Source organism: Eleutherodactylus coqui, chromosome 11 (assembly GCF_035609145.1).
Source record: "Eleutherodactylus coqui strain aEleCoq1 chromosome 11, aEleCoq1.hap1, whole genome shotgun sequence".
NCBI lineage: Eukaryota > Metazoa > Chordata > Amphibia > Anura > Eleutherodactylidae > Eleutherodactylus > Eleutherodactylus coqui.
Window position 1 is genome coordinate 20,641,680 of NC_089847.1, and position 20,953 is coordinate 20,662,632.

Sequence of the window (20,953 nt, forward strand, 5' to 3'; positions counted from 1 at the left end):
CTGGGTAAATTCCCCATTTGCCCCCCTTATAATCCTTACCTGTATAAGTAATGAGATACAAGTGGTAAGCCGGCCCCCCTCAGCTACCAAGACCTCCAATAACCAACACAAAGGATGATATGTGGGTATATTTTTCTACAAACTTCTATTGCATTTCGTTATTCCCCTCCACTGGTTTGTTGTAACCCGATTGTGGTATAGAATGCAATTAAAATGTCACAAGCGTGTTTTTTTGATTGAAAAGCTTGCAAATTTTAGAACGTTAGATCCTTTTGTTACGATAATTGGATTTTAAGAGCAATTCTTCAATGAAACTGTTTACGGGAACGCAAACAGAGAACTAGTTTGTGGCCAATTGTAACGGCTGGATAATTCTATCATACAGTATACGATAGTCTGTCACGCAGGACTTTATAGCTGCGATGGGCAAACACAGAGACGTACTGTCAGAACTTCAGAAGGCACCAGAAATGAGATCCATAAATTCCCATTATGGAATAGCTCATATATAAAGATACCGACAAACTAGTTGCTTGTTTTGATTTTTTTTTTAATTAAAGGGTGGTGGATGCTTGTTGAATGGTTTCATAACTTTCCCTGCCTCTGGCCACCCCAGTCATGTGTGTCTGTCCTGTCATTCTAGGAGGGGCCCAGGAGATGCCTTTAAGGACTCTTTCTCAGAAAGAATGATGCATTCTTTGCCTTCCTATCATTCAAAGAAACAGATCTTTCCCAGCATCAGACGGAGCGGGGTAAGATATCAAGAAGAGAGGGAGCTGAAAGGTAGGTGAAGTGAATGAGTCCTACTTGGAGACCTCTCAAGGCACAGGCTGAGTGCCCCACCACCCGGTGTCAACGGAGGAAGGTCGGAAACTTCATCTACTGTGAGTCTACCCAAGCAGAAGGACATCAACCTGGTATGTCCGAAGCACAGCTGGAAACTGCCCTGCGCACAAGAGATTGCCCACAAAGCAGAACTATAAAAACTATTGCAATTGACAGGGCATCAATATGTACAAGGGGAACCAAAAGAATTAAAAAGCATTGAACCCCACAATTCTTGAGCCAGATCTCATTTGGAAGGGTGTAAGAAGAAGAAGACGCCAACCACTGCTTTCACCGCCAAGGCATAAAAGGTAATAGGACTTATTTTGCATTGCATGTAGGTCTCCGCAAAAGTCTGGTAGGTAATCAGGCAACCTAAAGATTTTATTCCGAGACATTAACCCTTTCCAATCCAATTTGTATCCTAGTTTTCTTAGGGGGCTTACTCTTTCTCTGCCGTTATACAACAGCGCTATATGGTGGCTAAAGCCAGTACTGCATGAGGTGACACGTTGGATAGGCTCCAACAGCAGAGAGGCTGGCAATATACAGTAAGAGAACCCCGACGGACGTCTTCCAACATCGGGGCTGTATAGCTTTAAACCATAATGTCATCAGAGGTCAGACAGTGGATTGGAAAGGGTTAAGTTCTTATTGGTGGGGAGCAGCAAATGCAACTATGTGAGCAACGTATATGAAAAAACATGTAAAAACGCATGCATTTTAAGCATACTCTTACGTTTTTAAAATCGCGTGCGTGGTTATACGTTTTGACCCAATTTTAGAAAGAGAAAATGTAGACGTTTTTCACTGTAAATATATATTTTTTCCTAATAAAGTTTTGTAGTTTAACACTCCCCCCCCCGATCACAGAAAACGTATAGCGTAGGGTAATATACAGCCATACGTTTTCATGCATTTTTCATTGATTGCAATTAGAGATGAGCGAACGTACTTGTTTCGAGTAATTACTCGATCGAGCACTGCGATTTTCGAGTACTTCCGTACTCGGGTGAAAAGATTCGGGGGGCGCCGGGGGGCAGGGGGAGGCGTGGTGGAGCGGGGGGTAGCAGCGGGGAACAGGGGGGAGCCCTCTCTCTCTCTTTTCGCCCGAGTACGAAAGTACTCGAAAATCGCGGCGCTCGGACGAAAAAGGGGCATGGCCGAGTACGTTCGCTCATCTCTAATTGCAATGTTAAAAAAAAAGTATATGTTTCCATACTTTTTTGTTTGTGGGAGAAAAAAAAAACTCAGTAGGCTACGTTTTTCAATCGCGCGAAAAACGTATGCTAGGCTAAATGTAGTCAAATGTATACATAGTTCGACTCCATTTAAACCATTATAGCCTATAGATCCGTGAAACGCTCCGTCTTTATGCATTTTTTGGACAAAAAAAAAAAAGTGTGCATTTCACGGATGAACATATACCAGTGTGACCGGCCTCTAATATAAAATTGACTTTGGAACACAATGAGGGAGTAATATCTCAACTAGAACAAAGGAGAAGCGTTGCAGTTGGCCACAACAACCGATTAGACTCCATTACACTTTGTGTTTGTTAAATGTACCTCCTTATAGCAACCTATATAGATAGGAAGCGTTCGTTAATGTACATGCTGAATCCATATAGGCAGGAGACGCGGGGCCTCTGAGAACCTAACGTCTACACGACATTATCACCTTAGAGTATAGTCAGCATCTTGTAAGGGCCGCCTCACATGAGCGAGTGGTAAACCCTGTATATGGGACGCATATATTGTATTTCAGTCGCACTTCAGTAGCGGTGAGCGATTCCAGTGACCTCATTCGTTGTTGGGTACACCCCCCCCCCCCTTTGGAGATCTGCACGAGTACTACTTCACGAGACCCGCGGGGGTTTAGGGTTAGGGTTGGGGTTAGGGGTTAGGGTTAGTTGCCGACCCTTCTACGGCCGTGCTGCTGCTTATTTAACGGGCCGCCCACTCGTGCACATCTCCAAAGGGGGGGGGGGGGGTGTATCCAACAACCAATCAGGTTGCTTGAATCGCTCACCGCTACTAAAGTGCGGCTGAAATACAAAATATGCATATGGGACGGCCGCATAATGGGACGAAACGAAACCATTTCAATTGTTTCATTTTCACTAACGGTATTCTCTACCGTTAATAATCCCGATGAGAAAAGATAGGGCTTGCCTTATCTTTCCCGCACGTAGTTGATATGGCAAGACCTACCTTTCCACAGTTTTTTTCAAACTCCTGCACTATGGCGCGGAGTTTGAATGGCCCAAGAAGGTAAAAAACTCCCCCTTCATGCGCAACTATACTCCTTAGCGGTGAGCCTAGCTGCGCATACAGTCGCATGAAGCCACCCTGAGCCACGTTTTGCCGGCATCCTTACACATTTGTACTGGAATGGTATTCATTTCCTCAGGGATGGCAAGTGCTTCAATTCATTGACTGTTGAAATGGGATGTGCGTACACCTTATCCTTAAAGGGGTTGTCTGGTTGCTCTATAACTCCTTTTCAATGGGACCTCCTGTGTGAAAATAATAAACACAGCTATACTTACGCCTCCGTGGCCACCGGTATCCAGCACTGCAGCCCGCTGCGGTCCTGCCGATCCCCGTGGTAGTTGATGTGACTGCTGCAGTTGATGAAAGGCCCTATCAGCCTATCCAACGCTCTGAAAGGTCTCATCTAATCAGTCACAGAGTGCATAATGAGCCGGGACCAGTCCTGATGCCACTACGTTGTTGAAAATGTCCAAGTCCTGGATGATGGAATAATCAGTGTGTTGAAGCAGATCCAATTGTTTCCTATCTCAGATCGCTCAAAAAAGAACGTGCCTATCAATCCCCGATACGAAATTCCTGCCCGGACCATCATATTTGGAGTCCTATTATATCCACCTTAATGGTCACCTCAGGGTTTTTAGGTCACCAATAAGACAGTTGTGTCTGTTAACATGATGAAACCTAAAGACAGAGCGAGTCGGAAACAACGCATCATATAAAGAAGGACATAGTGACACCGAGTCCCATAGTATCTAGTATAGTAATGGCCGCACCATATCAAAGAATACCCAAAAATAAACATCTTCAAAACTCTTTAAAGCGATTCTTTATAGAATAAATATATTGAAAACATTATATAAAAAGTGACACAAGAAGCTTCAGCCATACAGGGATCTATACAAAGTATATCCGACCCCATATGGCCATAGGTTATATAAAGTGCAAATACAAAAAACATTTATTAAATATACTTAACCCATAAAAACTCTGAGATGAAGGCGGAGACGCCGAAACGTACGTTGGGTCCTTTGGCCATACGGATTATTTACACTTTTTATGGGTTAAGTATATTCAATAAATGTTTTTGGTACTTTATATAATCTACGGTTATCTGGTATTGTGATGATTTACATAGTAACATAGTTTGTAAGGCCGAATGAAGACAATTTCCATCTAGTTCAGCCTGTTATCCTCCTAGTTGATCCAGAGGAAGGCGAAAAACCCCAAGAGGCAGGAGCCAATTAGCTCTTTTGGGGGGAAAATTCCTTCCCGACTCCCTAATGGCAATCAGACTGTTCCCTGGATCAACCCCTAATAGTTCCTACCTGCCTGTATACCCGGATTGACAATTAACCTAAGATTTATATCCTGTAATATCCTTCCGCTCCAGAAAGACATCTACTCCCCTCTTAAGCTCCTCTATGGATTTTGCCATCACCACGTCCTCAGGCAGAGAGTTCCACAGTCTCACTGCTTACAGTGGGATCCTATTTGTATAGATCTCTGGATGGCTGAAATTTATTGCAGGACTTCAGCTTTTATAATGTTTTACATTTGTTTCTTCAATTTACAAAAAAATCATATTGTTTTATAAATTTGGCATTTTTGCACGTTTTTCTTTTGGGTACTCCGGAGGTAAATGCCAGCAGTCCGGGTGTGATGGTCTGGGCAGGAATTTCGTATTGAGAATTGATGGGCTCATTCTCTTCTTCTGCTTATTGCATCATCCAGGATATTGTAAACCACAGGCGGTGGCAGCAGGATGGGTTCCAGCTCATTATGCGCTCTGTGTTTGTGACTGGTTAGACGAGACGTTTCCAGAGTGTTGGATAGGCAGACGTTGGCTAGTGAACTGGTTGGATTGCTCCGTGGATCTTACCCTGCCTGACTTTTTCCTTAAAGTGGGCAAATAAGTATCAGGTCCATGACCCAAAAAACATGGGTTATTGGAAAACTGGCCCTGTGCTGCAAGGAAGAGGACTTGGCCCTACCTACAATGCAGGGCAATCGCCTCAATAAAACCGGCCCCACGCTGGAACCTTGGCCCGGCTCTCCCTGAAAGGGTGACACACACAACCAGGCGGAACTGACACATTAAATGCACAAACTCACTTACCACACAACCTGGCATGCTACAGCAGATGGTAAAGTTGAATATAAAAGTGAGGGATTAGTTCGTACATTGGCCAATGAACTTAAGCTGCAAGGCCCCGACAAGGCTCCTCGTGTCTTGCAGTGCCTACTTTAGCAAGACACTAAACAGGCAGCACAGCACACTACTCACACAGCAAGCTGCAAGCTGACCAGACACTACACACACTGCAAGCTGACCAGATGCAACTCACACAACAGACAAGACTGAGGAAATACAGCTTCCTCATTGCAGAGGGGCTGGGGTATATATCTACACCCAGACCCAGAGATTGGCTGACCAGAACAACCACACCCAGCCAGCTCAATTAACCCTTACCTGTGCAGGTGTGCTCCTGGAAACCCTGTAGAACAACAAATTTCTGCAGCACAAGCTAACATCCTTCATAGCTACTTCCTGTTTGCTGCTGACCAGGACATGTGACTGCTGCATCCAATCATAGCCTATAGAAGGTTACTGCTATGGCCTGTGATTGGCTGCAGCAGTCACATGTCCTAGTCAGCAGAAAACAGGAATTTCAAAGTAGCTATGAAGCTATATTAGATAATGGGAAAACCTCTTTAAGGATAAGGTGCACATCCCATTTCAACAGTCGGCGAATTGAAGCTTGCCATCACTAATGAAATCAATAACATACCAATGAAAATGTGTAGCGACTAGAGATGAGCGAGCGTACTCGGAAAAGCACTACTCGCTCGAGTAATTTGCTTTATCCGAGTATCGCTGTGCTCGGGGCTAAAGATTCGGGTGCCGGCACGGAGCGGGGAGCTGCAGGGGAGAGCGGGGAGGAACGGAGGGGAGATCTTTCTCTCCCTCTCTCCCGCCCGCTCTCCCCTGCTCCCCGCTGCGACTCACCTGTCAGCCGCAGCGGCACCCGAATCTTCAGACCCGAGCACAGCGATACTCGGATAAAGCAAATTACTCAGCGAGTAGTGCTTTTCCGAGTACGCTCGCTCATCTCTAGTAGGGATGTCTGCAAACAGGCGGCTTATCGACTCCAAGCTTGCATTGACCTTGAAGGTGTGATGGTTGATCGTTAGGTTGAAACTGACATTAGATGATTTTTCTGAATGTTTCATTTTCATCTCCGCCTGCTACAATCGTGTAATTGAACTGGTTTTATACTGGCATCGCATTAAAAGGATAGAACGACTTCTGAGCCAGCATGTATGTAGTCTGCAAGATGAGAGCAATCTGTTGGAGAATTTCCATGGCACACATATAGATTCCCTTAGTATGGATTCCTTTATTCTGCTGAGTACGCTGGCACTATGTGAGGCAGGAGTATTAATATTACTGGTTTAGCCAGTGATTTTGGCCTGACACACAGGAAATAGGAAGAAGATTGTGCAGTTAAACTCCTGTTATTTCCTGTTATTGGCCGCAACGGAACTTTACTTTGGAGCAATATATGTGATAAAACTGTAAAAATCAGATAATTCTGACAATTTATACACTAAATCAGCACAATTTATAGGGATTATTGCAATCTCAACTTTATAGAATTTACTAGGTAATCAGATACCAAGAGGTGTTTATTAGTGATGAGCGAGTATACTCGCTAAGGGCAATTGCTCGAGCGAGCATAGCCCTTAGCGAGTACCTGCACAAGACAAAAGGTTCGTGTGCCGACGGCAGGCAGGGAGCTGCGGGGGAGAGCGGGGAGGAACGGAGGGGAGATCTCCCTCTCCCCCCCCCCCCGCTACCCCTCCTCACTGCCGCTACTTACTGCTCCCCCGCGCCGGCACCCGAACTTTTTGTCTCGAGCGGGCAGGTACTCGCTAAAGGCAATGCTCACTCGAGCAATTACCCTTAGTGAGTATACTCGCTCATCTCTAGTGTTTATCCACCACTTTTCTGTCCTATAGACTTTGCTCTGGATGGACCACATGCATTGTTCTCAATGTATACAGCTTGAAGAGTGTGTGTGTATATATATATATATATATATATATATATATATATATTTATATATACTGTACATACATACACACACTCTACAAGCTGTATACATTGAGAACAATGCATGTGGTCCATCCAGAGCAAAGTCTATAGGACGGCGTGAATATGGATTATCACAGTTTTTGTATATGTACAGCAGAGGGAGCTCTTATATTGTGCTGGTGGATAGTGCCCAAAGCCTTTTCCACTTTTTTTTTAATAACTGCAAAGCAAAAAATAACATATATAGAAAAAAGTGCAGATAAGTAAAGCTACAAGCACACCGCTTGTCCGAATTCCGACTGCGGAATACCACACGGTATCTGGCCCTAGCTGTAGCCAGTGACCCTGCTTACCTGTCTTTTTCTTCTTTTATCTGTACTGCGGATGGTCCATCCGTTGTACCGTTGCACATGCGCAGTACAGGTTTTCGCGGGTCCAGCGACCTTTCTGAAATATTATTTGCGGAAGGGCTGCAATTGACTTCTATGGAAACTGCTGCAGAAAAATGGAGCATGCTGTGATTTTTCCTGCGCAAACGGAAATCGCCGTTAATTACCCGTGTCCATGAAAAATCACTTTGCCATAGCATGCTATGGGCAGTATTTGCTGCACAATCTGGGGGCGGACGCGGATTCCGCAATTTAAATCTGCCATACACCAATTCCCCTTTTAAGTTAAGTCTCAGTTCACATCAGCACCCGGACCTCACAACCGGATGTCTTTGATGGCCAAAAATATCAGAAAGTATATTGAAACCATACAATGATTCGGGGGGCGCCGGGGGTGAGCAGGGGGTGCAGAGGGGAGTGGGGGGGGGGGGAGAGAGAGCTCCCCCCTGTTCCCCACTGCTACCCCCCGCTCCACCACGCCGCCCCCCGGCGCCCTTCCCCCCCGAATCTTTTCGCCCGAGTAGTCAGTTACTCGAAAAAAGCGATGCTCGAGTGCGAAATCGCCCTAAAGGGGTACGCTCACTCATCTCTAAACTTAATACAATTCTCTGCCTCTCATTCTGTCCCGCTGTGCCTTGTACAAATGCAACATCTAAATATCAGCAGGCCGTGCTCCATCCGTGGAGTCTCCTAGCGAAGCTACTGAAGGCTGTTATCACACATGTAGTTTCATGCAATTTTTTGAAGTGGATCTAGCAATAAGAAGTGTATTAGGCGTAATGCACACGGACGCATTCGCATTGTGGAATCCGAAGCGGGCGTCTGCCTCTAGATCCTGCAGCAAATACTGCCCATAAACATGCTATTGAAAATTGCTTCTCCATGTCCACGAGTGGAGGGAAAATCGCAGCATGTTCTATTTCAGAGCGGATTCCGTGTGGATGGCTTCCATTGAAATCAATGGAAGCCGTCTGATCCGCAGCCCGTCTGTAGCTGACACTGCGGACGAGTCGCGGAATCTGCGCCATTGTCTAGCAATGGCGTGGCACATCCACAATACAGATTATGAAGAGCCCGGACAGGTACGCAGGGGTCACCAGACAGGCACAGGGTCGGATTCCACTGTAGTATCTCGCATGCGGAATCCAACCCAGCCATGTGCATTTGGCCTAAGTCGTTCCTTTATATTTCCCATTCCTCTAGAATCCACTTCCAACTTTGTTTCAAAAACTGCTGCAAACAATAAACACTGAGCCATTATCATCAGCAATCAATGCTGCAGATGCAAAACTGCTGACAGCGCCATCTAGGGCATGGGAGTGTATATAGCTGAGTGTATAGCGCCATATACGGTATGGGAGTGTATATAGCTGAGTGTATAGCGCCATATACGGTATGGGAGTGTATGTAGCTGAGTGTATATTGCCATCTAGGGCATGGGAGTGTATATAGCTGAGTGTATAGCGCCATGTACGGTATGGGAGTATATGTAGCTGAGTGTATAGTGCCATCTAGGGCGTGGGACTGTATATAGCAGAGTGTATGGTGCCATCTGAGGCATGGGAGTGTATATAGCTGAGTGTATAGCGCCATCTACGGTGTGGGAGTGTATATAGCTGAGTGTATAGCACTATAGGGCATTGGAGTGTATGTAGCTGAGTGTATAGCGCCATCTAGGGCATGAGAGTGTATGTAGCTGAGTGTATACCGCCATCTAGGGCATGGGAGTGTATATAGCTGAGTGTATAGAGCCATCTATGGCATGGGAGTGTATATAGCTGAGTTTATAGCACTATAGGGCATTGGAGTGTATATAGCTGAGTGTATAGCGCCATCTAGGGCATGAGAGTGTATGTAGCTGAGTGTATACCGCCATCTAGGGCATGGGAGTGTATATAGCTGAGTGTATAGAGCCATCTATGGCATGGGAGTGTATATAGCTGAGTGTATAGCACCATAAGGCATTGGAGTTTATGTAGCTGAGTATATAGCGCCATGTACGGCATGGGAGTGTATGTAGCTGATTGTATAGCGCCATCTACGGCATGGGAGTGTATGTAGCTGATTGTATAGCGCCATCTATGGCATAGGATTGAATGTAGCTGATTATATAGCATCATCTAGTGCATTAATCTGTATATAGCTGAGTGTATAGCGCCATGTAGGGCATGGGAGTGTATATAGCTGAGTGTATAGCACTATAGGGCATTGGAGTGTATGTAGCTGAGTGTATAGTGCCATGTAGGGCATGGGAGTGTGTATAGCTGAGTGTATAGCGCCATCTAGGGCATGGGAGTGTATGTGGCTGAGTGTGTAGCGCCATCTAGTGCATGAATCTGTATGTACCATGTGGGGCATGGGAGTGTATGTAGCTGAGTGTATAGCGCCATCTATGGCATAAGAGTGAATGTAGCTGATTATATAGCATCATCTAGTGCATGAATCTGTATGTACCATCTAGGGCATAGGAGTGTATAGTGCCATGTAGGGCATGGGAGTGTGCATAGCGCCATCTACAGCATGGAAGTGTATGTAGCTGTATAGCGCCATCTAGGGCATGGGAGTGTATGTAGCTGATTGTATAGCATCATCTAGTGCATAAATCTGTATGTAGCTGAGTGTGTAGTGCCATGTAGGGCATAGGATTGTAAATAGCTGAGTGTATAGCGCCATCTAGGTTATGGGAGTGTATGTGGCTGAGTGTGTAGCGCCATCTAGTGCATGAATCTGTATGTACCATGTAGGGCATGGGAGTGTATGTAGCTGAGTGTATAGCGCCATCTATGGCATAGGAGTGAATGTAGCTGTTTATATAGCATAATCTAGTGCATGAATCTGTATGTAGCTGAGTGTATAGCGCCATGTAGGGCATGGGATTGTATATAGCTGAGTGTATAGCATTGTAGCCTTCAAGTTGTGTCTCAGCATGTGAGAACTCGTCCTTTCAATGTGAGCCGTTCCTGCAGTGAAGGGAGCGAGACATACATTGTGGTATCTCATTATCACTGGTGTTACCATCAGCCTCAGCTGGCATGATATCTCAGTCCTACACATACTGATATGTGTGGCACTAGTGGTGCCAACAATAGAGGTTCCAACCAAAACCTCCGATGCCGATGTAAACAAATCCTTAGAAATAGAGAATGCTGATCTACAGGACAAACACCATTACCATAAATGTCAAAGAGTTGTACAGGATTAGTTTAGAAGAACATGACTGCTTTCTTCCAAAAGCAGTGTCAAGAAGTACAAGCAATGGATGTCCTAAAACTGGGCATACATATAAGAAGCTGCTCTCTCCCCTGACCTTCCTAAAAACATGCACTTGGTCCATTGTTTATGTCGTTGAGGAGAGAGAGACAAGTCACTGACAGAAGTGTCTGGGGCAAGAACAGATTGGGCAACTGCAATCTTGATTTCTCCCCTGCATCTGCCAATGATGGACTGTCAGAAGGTGCCCACATACATTAAACTGTTGATAGATCCTGGTGAGTGTTCTATCGTGGTTTCCCAAAAATAAGACCCTGTCTTATATTAATTTTGCCCCAAAAGAGACGATAAGTGTTATTCTTGGGGGATATCTTATTATACTTACCTAGCAGACTTGGTCCAGGTCCCTCTCGCTGCTCTCTGGAGCTCAGACACGCTTCTTGCAGTCCTTGGCCACGCACAGAAGATCACTTCCTGGTTGCCGGATTCATAAATCCCGTCCCCAGAAAGCGATGGCTCTGATTGGTTCTCAAGTGTTGCTCAGCCAATCAATGCAACTCTCGATGAACCAATGTGATGGCTGTGATTGGTTCATCGAGCGCTGCATTGATTGGCCGAGCAGTGGTCGAAGAACCAATCACAGCCATTGCGTTGGGGAGGCGGGATTTATAAATTGGCTGAGCGGTGGCATTGATTGGCCAATTCATAAATCCTGCCTCCATAACACGATGACTGTGATTGGTTCTTCGACCGCTGCTCAGCCAATCAATGCAGCGCTCGATGAACCAATCACAGCCATCGCATATTATTCATCTTGATACTAACATACATACACAACTATACGTCAACCCTTTCCTGATATAACACCGTCAACATTGATTTGAGTGCAGATTCTACACCATTTTAGCATCCTATTGAATGCCATGAAATGTCAATTTTTGCAGTTTTTCTGCATGAAATCTGCACAGAAACAGCGTTGGGCTTATACAATCAGATGCTCCCCATAGACAGGGGCAAAATCTGCATGGGGCTTCACATCAAAAACTGTAGCAGAACTCCAAGGCTCAGCTTCAAAGTTTTGCCGCAGAATGCTTTAAAATCCACCGTTGGAAATGTCCTCTATGGACAAGTTCACCTTACTGATCACCTGTTATGGTGCACCATAAACAAGACTGTCAGCCAATTCCCAATGGGCATCACAGCAACAGCACTGCTAGAAGTTCAAAATACATAGTAACATAGTATGTAAGGCCGAAAAAAGACATATGTCCGTCCGTTGCAGCCTATTCCTCCCCTCCCAATGTTGATCCAGAGGAAGGCAAAGAAAATATCAATACTGTACGAGAGGGTAGCCAAAAGAAATAGAAATCTTCTTCTGGTGGTGGGACGTTACTAGTACTGGCTTCTGTTGCCAGGTGAATGTCTGCAGAACCCATCTGAGGTAGTATGCCAGCTGACGTTGTTGGGGAAAGTTGCGTTTGGCTCTAGTAATTTTTTTCAACAAGTAGTTCAGTTTTTCGCATATTTTGTGATGACCGATTCATACAAACAACGTGCAGCTGTGACTTTTTCTCCTTTTCCGCTGATCAGAGCACTCATAAAAAAAAGTTGCATGGAGTGATACGGAGGGTGAGGCGAAGGTATCATGCTGTTTTTAGTAAAAATTGCTTAATTGCGTGGTCGTGATGGAAGAACCGGTCTCTTATCTGCCCACACAGTGTTTCAGTGTTAAGCAAATTTCGATGTCCTCGCCTCATCCTCCATATTCATCCGATTTCATTCCGCATGACTTTCTTTTACGAGTGCTTTGAGCAGTGGAAAAGGAAACAAAATTTCATGGCTACACATTCGTATGAATCAGCCATCACAACATAGGCAAAAACTATGGACAACACTGGAGCTGAACGCAATCTTTCCCAACAACATTGGTGGCAAACTGTCTCAGAAGGGTTCCGTAGAGATTCACCCAACAGAAGCCTGTACTAATAATGCCGCATTCACCAGAAGACTCCTATTTCTTTTCAGGTACCCCCTCACATATCTAGGAGCAGACTTGGGGATCAATGCCAGGAAGTGGTTAGTAAAGGGCGACCTTATAAAAACAAGTCCAGTATGAATAGGAAAAATGTAAAATCGCTTAAAATAAAATTTAATATTAATTAGGGGGTTGGTCTTTCATGGTTTTCCTGTATTTGCTGTGTCTTACGTCATCTCTGTTATTTTCCGCAGCCTCCAGCTCAGTATGACCCTACAGAGTAGTCTCCAATCAGTCATCAATACCACCAACTCCACTCTTCAGAGTGCCTTCGAGGTGAACCCTAATGATACAACCATCATCCATATTGAGGTCCCTAAAGGGGTCTTCTTATTCCTGTGCCTGCTCAGCCTGCTGGAGAACATCCTGGTCGTTGTGGCTATTGCCAAAAATCACAACCTTCACTCTCCTATGTATTATTTTATCTGCTGCCTGGCAGCCTCAGATATGCTGGTCAGTGTCAGTAATCTAATAGAGACCCTAATCCTGATGCTCCTCCGCCATGCCGTCATTGAGTACAATGAACCCATGGTTAGAATGATGGATAACGTTGTGGATACGATGATCCTCTGCTCCTTGGTGACGTCTCTCTCATTTCTCGGAGCGATCGCGGTGGACCGCTACGTCACAATCTTCTACGCTTTGAGATACCATAACATTATAACCCAGCGTAGGGTGGTCAGTGCCATCACAGGCATCTGGCTGGCCAGCATAGCTTGCAGCATTACATTCATAGTGTTTTCAGACAGCCATATAGTCATCTTGTGTCTTATTGCGTTTTTTATCTTCATGTTGGTCTTAATGTTGGGTCTCTACATCCACATGTTTGTTCTAGCAAGAAAACATTCCCAGATCATCATGGCCCAACAAGTAGGAGTGCGAAGGGGATTCTCGCCACATCGGGCGGCTGCCAAACTCCGAGGCGCTATCACCCTAACTATTCTTCTTGGCATCTTCTTCCTGTGCTGGGGACCCTTTTTCCTTCATCTCACCCTAATTGTGTCCTGCCCCAAGCACCCCGTCTGCCGTGAATACTTCAAGTACTTCAACATCACCTTTGTCCTTATGATTTTCAACTCTATTATTGACCCTATTATCTATGCATTTCGAAGCCAGGAGCTGAGAAAAACCCTGAAGAGCATTGTGCTGTGTTGTACCCAATGACGGTACATGGGGGATGGAGAGGACAGAAGCTTAAAGAACATCTGAAGGTCCTCTCCTTCCCCCAAAAATCTACAATGGACTTATATGAGGTAAAAAAGGATGCCATAAACAGACTGTGGGTAAAGAAAGACCATTAGCACCACGCAGCAGATGAAGTTACTTATGGTTGGCCCTAAATTTTGGTTCATCAACTTCACTTTTCTTCTCACGGATGCATATAACGAAAACTTTGTAACCCTAGAAAATGCCAGTTATTAAGCTCAGAGGAAGAAGAACCACATGTATACAAGAAACAGACTCGCTAAACGGTTAAAGTGTGACTATGGGTGTCCCATTGATCAGTCGGACCATCTCTTGGGTTGGGAGGGACCATCTGAGTCACCTGAATGAAAGCACAATAGTCACTTAATATCAGATGTCACTTAATCCAGTGCTGGGAGCTGTCACTTACTGTAATAAAAGAGTCACACCAGCATCTTTTACACTTACTTAATGTATAAATTCATCCTGTGAACCAAGATTGTATCGCGAGGCACAAAATCACATTTCTCATGAGCTCCAACGTGCCAACTGAACCCCGAGCTTATAGAGGTTTTATCCCATAGAAATTGTCAAGTGCATTTTGGAAAAATGTTAAGGGACAACTAAATTTTTATCAAAACTTCTGACATGCTAGGGCGATATTAGAAGCAGAAACCGAAGAGCGGCAACAGCACTCATAATACATTTACTATCAGAGGTGTACATACCTATAATAAATACTCTAACCACATTACATAATGCAAGGTTCTTGCTATATAATTTGATCAAATCATATTGGCCCATCTGTAAAAATCCCTGAACACAGAAGGATCAGCTGTAGACCCATTGGTCCGTACAATGATATATTATGCAACGCGTTTCGGCAACTTCGGATTGCCCCTCTCTCTCTCTCATGTAGCGAAACGCATTACATAATAAATCATTGTACAGACCAACAGGTCTACAGCCGATCCTTCTGTGTTCCGGAGCACGGGGATTTTTACTTTTGCAAGTCATGTCTATTTTGAACTTCAGCCCATTGCGGGCTGCACCCCTCAGGAAGACTCTCTAGGAAGATGGATTTAGAGCCAGGGGTGGATAATGAGAGATCATGGGTACTAGGTGCCAGTAGATTCTCCTTTCAGAGAAATCCACCGAGCACCAGGTGAGTGAACACCTATCCATCTATCATTTATGATTTTGCATTTCTGAATGAGGAGCTGACAGGTATATTTGTATATTGGCCCATCTACCAACTTCCAGGTATCCTAGCTTCCCTGGTTTTATTTGTAGGCTTTGTCCCAAGAGAGGAGCATTCTTATAGGTTGGTACCCATCTTTCCCAGGTTAAGATTAAACCACCTGGTAAGATTAGGACCCATCTGTAAGCTTGGTCTCCTGGACGTTGGCAGATGGGCCAATATGATTTGATTAAATTATAGTATACCAAGAACCTGGCATTATGTAATGTGGTTAGAGTATTTATTAAAGGTATGTATACTTCTCATAGTAATGTATTATGAGTGCTGTTGCCATTTTTTGGTTTCTGCTTCTATTGTATGTTGCAGCCGTGGTTTAATGTGCACCTACAGATTTCTATTGGGAAGTGCTGACCTATTTTATCCTTTTTATGCTATGGCGATATGTCAGAGGTTTTGATTTGTGGGGTGGGGGGGGGGGGGGGGAGCAGGTGCTAAAACTCAACAAGATCTCTATACCAAAGGGGTAGAAGCCGTCATGTGAGCTCTGTGCCCCTTCAACTGTGATTGTCTCTCCTCGAGGCACGGCAGGGGTTCAACAGACAGTTTATGAGTCTTTATTCCAGCTGTTGATCATAGCCAAAGGAGCTCAACGATTGACTGAGCGCTTCTGCCTCTTTGTTTCAGCGATCGGTGGGGTCTTAGCACCCGGACCTCTACCAGTCAAAACTTTTTTGACATGTATCTGTATGTTATAGGTTTTAACCCTTTCCAGTCCACTGTCTGACCTCTGAAGACATTATGATTTAAGGCTGTACAGCTCCGATGTTGTAAGACATCAGTCGGGGTTTTCTTACTGTATATTGCCAGCCTCTCTGCTGTCGGAGCCTATCCAATGTGTCACCTCATGCAGTACCAGCTTTAGCCAGCAGATAGCGCCATTGTATAACGGCAGAAAAAGAGTAAGCCCCCTAGGAAAAAGCAGGATACAATTTGGATTGGAAAGGGTTAACAGAATTTAGCTAACCTCTAAGAGTAATAAATTAGGTAGAAGCGTCATGGTCATTGTTCATTCATTAGAGAGCCATGAAAGCTATGACGGATCCATTTTCGAATGGATCAAAATAAATTGTGATGGACCTTCTCAAAATAAAATGGGATCCATCAGGTTTTCATCTGGTTTCTCTATTTTTGATGGCAAGAATATGTCGCAGACTGAACTGTTAATGCCATCAAAAATATAAAAAACCCCGACCCGAAGAGCATAACATAAATATGAACAGAGCCTTAAGGCCGCTTTCACGCGGGCTACAAATTCACGCAATTTTCTTGCAATGCGACAGCGCTACAAATCACATGTATGTGAAGCCCATTCTTTCCTATGGGTTCCTTCACATTAGCCATGTTTTGTAGACTGCTAACATTGGCAGAAAAAAAAATTGCAGCATGCTGAATATTGCTGCGATGTGTGATGTTTTGTGGCCCATGTTTCCCCATGGAGCCTTCCTTTGTGTTGTATCACACGAAAACTCAGTTTCATGCAGTGAGATGCAACTTTTACAGTAGGAAATCCTACTGTTTGTCCCTAAAGTAACCCCTAGCTACATTGAAAAAAACACAATACATCACCTAAGAGTGGCTGTCCGTCTCCACCGCACATCTCCTCTGCATTTTCCGGCAGACTTGCTAGTAGTTTTGACCCAGCGCTTCCTGGTCAGGGGTTGAAAATCCCCGCCTCCAGGAAGTGCTGGCTCTGATTGGTTGTTGAGTGCCGCAGCTCAGCCAATCACTGCATGGCTCGATGAACCAATCACAGCCATAACATTGAATGACTGTGATTGGTTCATCGAGCGCTGCAGTGATTGTCTGAGCTGCTGTGCTCGAGAACCAATCAGTGCCAGAGCTTCCTGGAGGCGGGGTTTTTGAACCTCTGACCAGGAAGCATTGGCTGAAAACTACAACCAAGTGTGCTGGGGACCTGTGGAGAAGAAGTGCACCGGAGCGGACAGCGTCTGTTCGGTGATGTATTGTTTTTTGCTTTTTTTTAAAGGCAAATAGGGCTTATTTTCGGGGTAGGGCTTATATTTCAAGCCCCCCTGAAAATTCCGTCAAAAGAGCGCTACAAAGTTACGCGACTTTGTAGTACCAGGCGTAACTTTGTAGCGACACAAAATCATGATATCACCACGAGAAAACGCAGCAATATCGCATAGAGCACAGATGCAATATCGCTGCGATTGCAAAATCGTTGTCGTCCGTGTGAAAGAGGACTAAAGAGGTATAACCATCCTATGTTCTGGTATATGGCTTATTGCCTGCACAGCGGCATTTCCAACTACCCTAGCAATATGCTATAACTTCTAAATATGGCTACCGCTGATATCCACATCAAATGTGCAGATATGAGCAAAGCTGGCGAACTCTAAAGATGATGTTGCAGCTTAAAATAAAACCTACCACATGTATGATGACCTGATTGCTGACATATTTAAATCCTTGGCATCTGGTGGATAACGAGGATGACTGCAGGAACCTGCAAGAGGAAAAATACTATTAGTGTAATCCAGAAGAGGGAAGCACATTCCACGGCCACCCTGTCTACAACACGTGCGCCGCCTGAGATGCGTAATTATCGTACTGCACCGACAGCCCTCTGTATATATAACAGCAAAAATAATAGTGAAATATAGTAAAAACCGTCATTTTACAAATACAAGGCTTAGGCTACATTCAAACGGGTGAGACTCTCACACGAGAGTTGTGTGCTGCGAGGCGCACAAAACGCGCACGAATGAGAACTCCATTCTTTTGAATGGACTTATTCACATTAGTGAAAAACTGGCGAAGGGGAAGAAATTCCCCTCATTCAGACGAAACTACGCTCTGTGCCGCCACATGTAGTTGTGCCCACGCTCGTCGAAAGCCCTGATGCTGTCAGGAAAAAAAAAAATCGCAGTATGTTCTATCTTTTGGCGTTCCTCGGAACGCCTCATCCATTGCTTTCAATGGGACCTTAAAAGGCATCGCATGGCATTCGCATGCCGAGCGATGTGCATCCGAGTGCGATGTGATGCTTCCCACTGAAATCAATGGGAAGCACTTGTGATCTTCTGCCATGCACGAAACACACATTTTTATTAAAAACACCTCGCATGGGAGTGAAAAACGCACGTTGTCAAGCGCAATATCGGTCTTAGGGCTTTAACCCTTTGCAATCCAATTTTGGATTCAGGGTTTCCTAGGGGGCTTTCTCTTTCTGCCATTATACAATAGCGACATCTGCTGGCCAGAGCCAGTACTGCAGTATGTGACATGCCGGAGAGGCTCCCAACAACAAAGCAGCCAGCAGTGTATAGTAAGAATATCCTGCTGGACATCTTCTGACATCGGAGCTGCACAGGCTTCAATCAGAATGTAGGAAGACATCAGACAGTGGATTGGCAAGGGTTAAAAGATGCATACGCTGTCCATACTAAAGTATAGGGATCATGCTGTGCGCTACGCCGAGAAATAGAGCAAGATAGAACACACTGTCTATAGAGCGGCATACTGTACATTGGAGCCTCCTGTGGGAGATACACCTTGGGGAGTCCCAGCTGTATACCTCTGAAGTAAGGTCAAAGCAATGCGAACAAAGCCTAATTTAACATCTAGGTGTTACCATTCCCCTCTTCAATGGGCCTTGCCCCTACACAGTGAGGCCGGGCTCACACGAGCGTATCTGGTAGCGTGCGAGCTGTGAGATATATGCAGCAGTATGTAATGACATTGCGTACTGCCCATTGCTATATAATATTTTGACATGTATATTTGCACGTAATACACGCCAAGATAGAACATGTTGCGAATTTTCTTGCACACGTACTTTATGCAACCCGTGTGTGCGGCAACATGGCCCCCTATGGGATATTGGTACAGCGTGTTACGTGGAAAACCTGTGCATGCAATACACTATCTCCTATGAGTCAGCCCTGAGACTGACAGGACCGACAATGGAACAATACCTCTGCAGCGCCACCTATTGGAAGGCAGCATTCCTGCAAGTCAAAGTTAGACTTCTTAGAAAATCCTTGTTTACAATGACTGGGAATTGTAAGTCAAAGCCAGAAACCATACACAGACAGATGTTTCGGGGTGATTGCCCCTTCTCAGTGTGCAGTAGACCCTTCCCGACCCATGTCTATAGGCCTGTCACTAGCCAAGACAGAACCCTACTACACACTGATGAGGGGAAATCCCCCCCAGAAACTGCTGTCTGTGTATGGCTTTGGCTTACAATTCCCAGTCATTGTTACAAGACTTATCCAAAAGGTCTGACATTGACTTGCAGGAATGCTGCCTTCCAATAGGTGGCGCTGCAGAGGTATTCTTCCATCTTACCTATTTCCATATTTCCCAGAGGAGCATGGATGGCCTTATAAGTCTCCTCACTCACCTTCTAAGTGTCTCCTTAAGGAGAAACGATACCCTTCCTAACAGGATTGACTGGACACGGTCAGAGTGTACATGGACAAGGCCCACTGACAAGAGGTACAGTAACAGTTCCATCAATAGTAAATGGTGTAACTGCCACCTGTATTCTGGACATCTGCAAGGCTGTGGTAGTAGAGAATTTGAATTCCTTCCAGGGGCGTAACTATAGAGGATGCAGGGGATGCGGTTGCACCCGGGCTCAGGAGCCTTAGGGGGCCCATAAGGCCTCTCTTCTCCATATAGGAAGCCCAGTACTATAAATAAAGCATTATAATTGGGGGCCCCATTCCAGGTTTTGCATTGGGGCCCAGGAGCTTCAAGTTACGCCTCTGATTCCTCCTATTGATAGACAAGATGCTGTTTTGATGGGTGCACTAATGATGACAGTACTTGAATTGTATGGCAGCTGTGTCCAGACAGGGAAAACCATACAGCGACTAATAAAAGAAATTAAATTAGTTAGATGTGATAATGTGTGTAATACCCAGACTGGCCCCATATGTCACCCATCAACCATCTGCTGGATGCAGCAACATGTGTAATAAGGATCTGGTCCACTTAGCAGGAAATGAGGGTGTAAATATTAAATTAACAATCACTGAAAACGGCCATATACTTACTGATACAGGAGGGCAAATATATGCCCCACCTCAACATGCAGGCAGCCATACTGCCAAATGAGGGAGCAGATTAAACCTGTGTGGGACACCGATGAGACAGCCACTCACAGAGCCTCTTAATATAGAGGGGGTTAGCTGCTTGGTGTATACTCCTTCACAGAGTAGATACAAAGTGCCAGACCTTCTGATACATGTAGTGCACCATGCAGACTAACAGCCTATTAATGACGCCATAATAGTTCGGCAGGCACTTCAAAAAGTGAACCACATTGGTACTGCCACCCTGGGCTCCCCCGGCGTTTAAAAGCCGCACTGCATGTAAATAATACATAATAAATGCGAGGTATTAGTTTGATTTTGGCCGAAATACTTGAGCTCACAAGCCAATCGTCAAGGCTTCTCACGTTTGGTGAGTCCCTACACTAATATAAATGTATCACAGAAGGGGAAATATAAAAATATACAAACAATCATCGGTGTCCTCCACAGGTGTAACTGGCTCCCTCATTTGGTAGTTTGGCAGCCTGCATGCTGAGGTGGGGCATATATTTGCCCTCCTGTATCAGTATTGTTTGTTTGTTTTTATATTTTCCTTTCTGTGATACATAAATGTTAAATTAACCCCAGAAACATGGATCTGATCTCC

At 44.9% G+C, this 20,953-nt stretch overlaps 1 protein-coding gene across 1 annotated transcript; it reads left to right on the forward strand.

The window, feature by feature from the left end:
• The first annotated feature begins 649 nt into the window (after positions 1–649).
• Positions 650–14,483, forward strand: MC1R (melanocortin 1 receptor). Its single transcript, XM_066584012.1, has 2 exons — positions 650–1,136; positions 13,026–14,483. Exon 2 carries the CDS (start codon positions 13,039–13,041, stop codon positions 13,993–13,995), a length of 957 nt encoding a protein of 318 aa, XP_066440109.1. The 5' UTR covers positions 650–1,136; positions 13,026–13,038; the 3' UTR covers positions 13,996–14,483.
• Positions 14,484–20,953: the final 6,470 nt, after the last annotated feature.